Source organism: Manacus vitellinus, unplaced genomic scaffold (assembly GCF_001715985.3).
Source record: "Manacus vitellinus isolate BGI_N305 unplaced genomic scaffold, ASM171598v3 scaffold_10_pilon, whole genome shotgun sequence".
In the NCBI taxonomy this organism is placed as follows: domain Eukaryota; kingdom Metazoa; phylum Chordata; class Aves; order Passeriformes; family Pipridae; genus Manacus; species Manacus vitellinus.
The window spans coordinates 1,173,851-1,176,220 of NW_021938838.1; the positions used below are offsets into that span (position 1 = coordinate 1,173,851).

A 2,370-nucleotide genomic window follows, 5' to 3' on the forward strand; every position below is an offset into this window, starting at 1 on the left:
CGGCTGGATTAGCATCGACAAACCACCTTAGCCAGGCACCACAGGCAAAAGCCCAGCCAGGATAAAACTCCAAGGCAAAGGAGTCTTGAAGCAGGGGGCAGCTGGGACGGGGTGCCACCAACACCAGGGAGCACACAGAAACCCCAGGGGTCAGGAGGGTGGATGCAATGACTCCTGCACACAGGGTACTGTCCCCACACCCAAAATCTCAGCTAGCATTTTTTTTTTTGTGTGTGCCTTCCACCCCAAAAGCCCTCCCTGTTCTTTCGAGTGGGTGGGTAGAACCCGCCGGAGGACTTGACCAGGGTGATGGCAGCTTGCCCGTCCCCCCCCTCCCCTGCACGCCCGGCTAATGGCGCACGGAAATGAATTCAGACGAGTGGGATGGAGCACCGCAGCCAGGAAGGAGACGGGCCCCGAGGTGCCACGCACGGCGCCGAGGGGACGGGGGTGCCGCCGTCCTGGGGCGCTGGGAGGGCACGGCAGGCTCCGGCCAGGCCAGTCCAGCTGGTTGCTGCTCCTGCTCGCGGGGAGGGTGTCAGAGCCACAGGACAGGGGCTCGGGCAGGGACTGCATCCCTGCCACCTCGCTGTGCCAGCTTCCCATCACCCCGCTGTGCCAGCTCTGAGAGGAGGGGACTGAGATTTCCCACCAGTGGTGGCACTCCCGGGATCAATGTACTCCCTGAGGCATCTGGGGGCTTGGCAGGTTGATTTGGCATCAATCAATCAATCAATCAATCAAGAGCTGAACCGCGGGGGCTCCCTGGGTGCTCCCCCTCAGCCCCCAGCCCCTGGGAGCAGAGCAGCACTCCCAAGGCAGGTGTCATCCGTGTGATGAGATCTGGCCGTTCTCTGCACCCCCTGAGATCTCAGCAGAGAGGGACGGTCACCCCGCCAGCCCCCCCTGGTGCCGCAGCACCCCCGGTGGGAGCCCCGGGTCACGCTGGGCCGCCCGGGCAGTGAATCAGCAGCGCCCGGGGCAGCAGCCGGGCTGAGCCGTGCGCAGGCTGCAGGGGCGGAGGTTTTGCACTCGCTCCCGCCTGGCCAAGGATAAATAGGAGGCGGCTGCGAGTCCTGCCAAAGCTTCTTCCCATTGCCCAACGCGCCCGACAGCCGGCACCCAGCCCAGCCAGACATGGACTCCCAGGACTGCCCTTGCGCCACGGGTAAGCCAGAGCTTCCCTCCGTCCCGGGGCAGCGGGAGCCCGAGCATCCCAGCGGGAACACCGGCCTCCTCCGACATTCCCGATGCTCTCTCTCGCCGGCTGGGCCGGCTGCTGAAATCCTCTCCCGGCACTGCGATGTCACACTGGGAGCCTCTCACTGGGCAGCGGCTGGGAATGCCCTGAGCTCCCTGCTGACTGAGGCTGAAGCATCAGCGGATGCTCCGAGGGGCGGCAATGCTCTCCCCCGCGGATCCCTGGGATAGGGGGATCCCCTCCCACCACCTCCTCTCAACTCCTTTTTCTCCTTTTCTTTCTGTTTTAGGTGGCACCTGCACCTGCGGGGACAACTGCAAATGCAAAAACTGCAAATGCACATCATGCAAAAAAGGTAAGAGGGATGTCTGAGCCCCCAGGGGGGCAAAAACACTCAGGGGGTGTTTCATATACATCCCAAGTACAGTGAGAATCCCACCCCCTTGCCAGGCAACACAAGCCACCCAATATCACCTAAACCCTCACTGGCACCTCAGGCTCAGCACAAGGGGATGCCTGGGAAGGAAACTGGCACTGGGATTTCTCTCTGGGTGCTTCTGATGCTGTCACCCCCAGCAGAGGCATGTGCAGGAGGATTTGCAAAGAGAGGGACTCAGGGGACCCCTGTGAGCCCTTTGGGGTTCCTCACCCTTCTGCTGCCTCTCCAGTGCTGGCCCTGGCTGCACAAACACCCTGGGAGATGCTGCCAGGGATGGAGATGCTGCTGTAAGGGAAGGACGTGGATACATGGGATGTCTCCAAGCCAGCAGGACCCTCCAAACCCCACCCTGAGAGCCCCCAGGAAAATATGTCCCTAACACATTTTTCTCTCTTCCCCAGGCTGCTGCTCCTGCTGCCCAGCGGGATGTGCCAAGTGTGCACAGGGCTGTGTCTGCAAGGGACCCCCCTCTGCCAAGTGCAGCTGCTGCAAATAGGGGACCCTGGCTGCACATCTGGGGGAGATGCACATCTGGGGGGATAAAGAAGAATAACCTTATTGTGTATGTTGGTTGTCTTTTTTTATATGTGTGTTCAGATTTCTTTAGTGTTTGTCACCTAAATAAAGTGATATGTATATAAAGGTCCATGAGGAGCTTGGCACTTGTGTTGGATGGGGTGGTTTCCCAGGGGAGCGGGAGGGCAGCGTCTGTGGGCGGTCATGGCAAAGA

At 60.8% G+C, this 2,370-nt stretch overlaps 1 protein-coding gene across 1 annotated transcript; it reads left to right on the forward strand.

Moving 5' to 3' along the window:
- Window positions 1–1,037: 1,037 nt before the first annotated feature.
- On the forward strand, window positions 1,038–2,286 carry LOC115308032 (metallothionein-1). Its single transcript, XM_029965272.1, has 3 exons — window positions 1,038–1,168; window positions 1,491–1,556; window positions 2,042–2,286. Exons 1-3 carry the CDS (start codon window positions 1,138–1,140, stop codon window positions 2,134–2,136), a joined length of 192 nt encoding a protein of 63 aa, XP_029821132.1. The 5' UTR covers window positions 1,038–1,137; the 3' UTR covers window positions 2,137–2,286.
- Window positions 2,287–2,370: the final 84 nt, after the last annotated feature.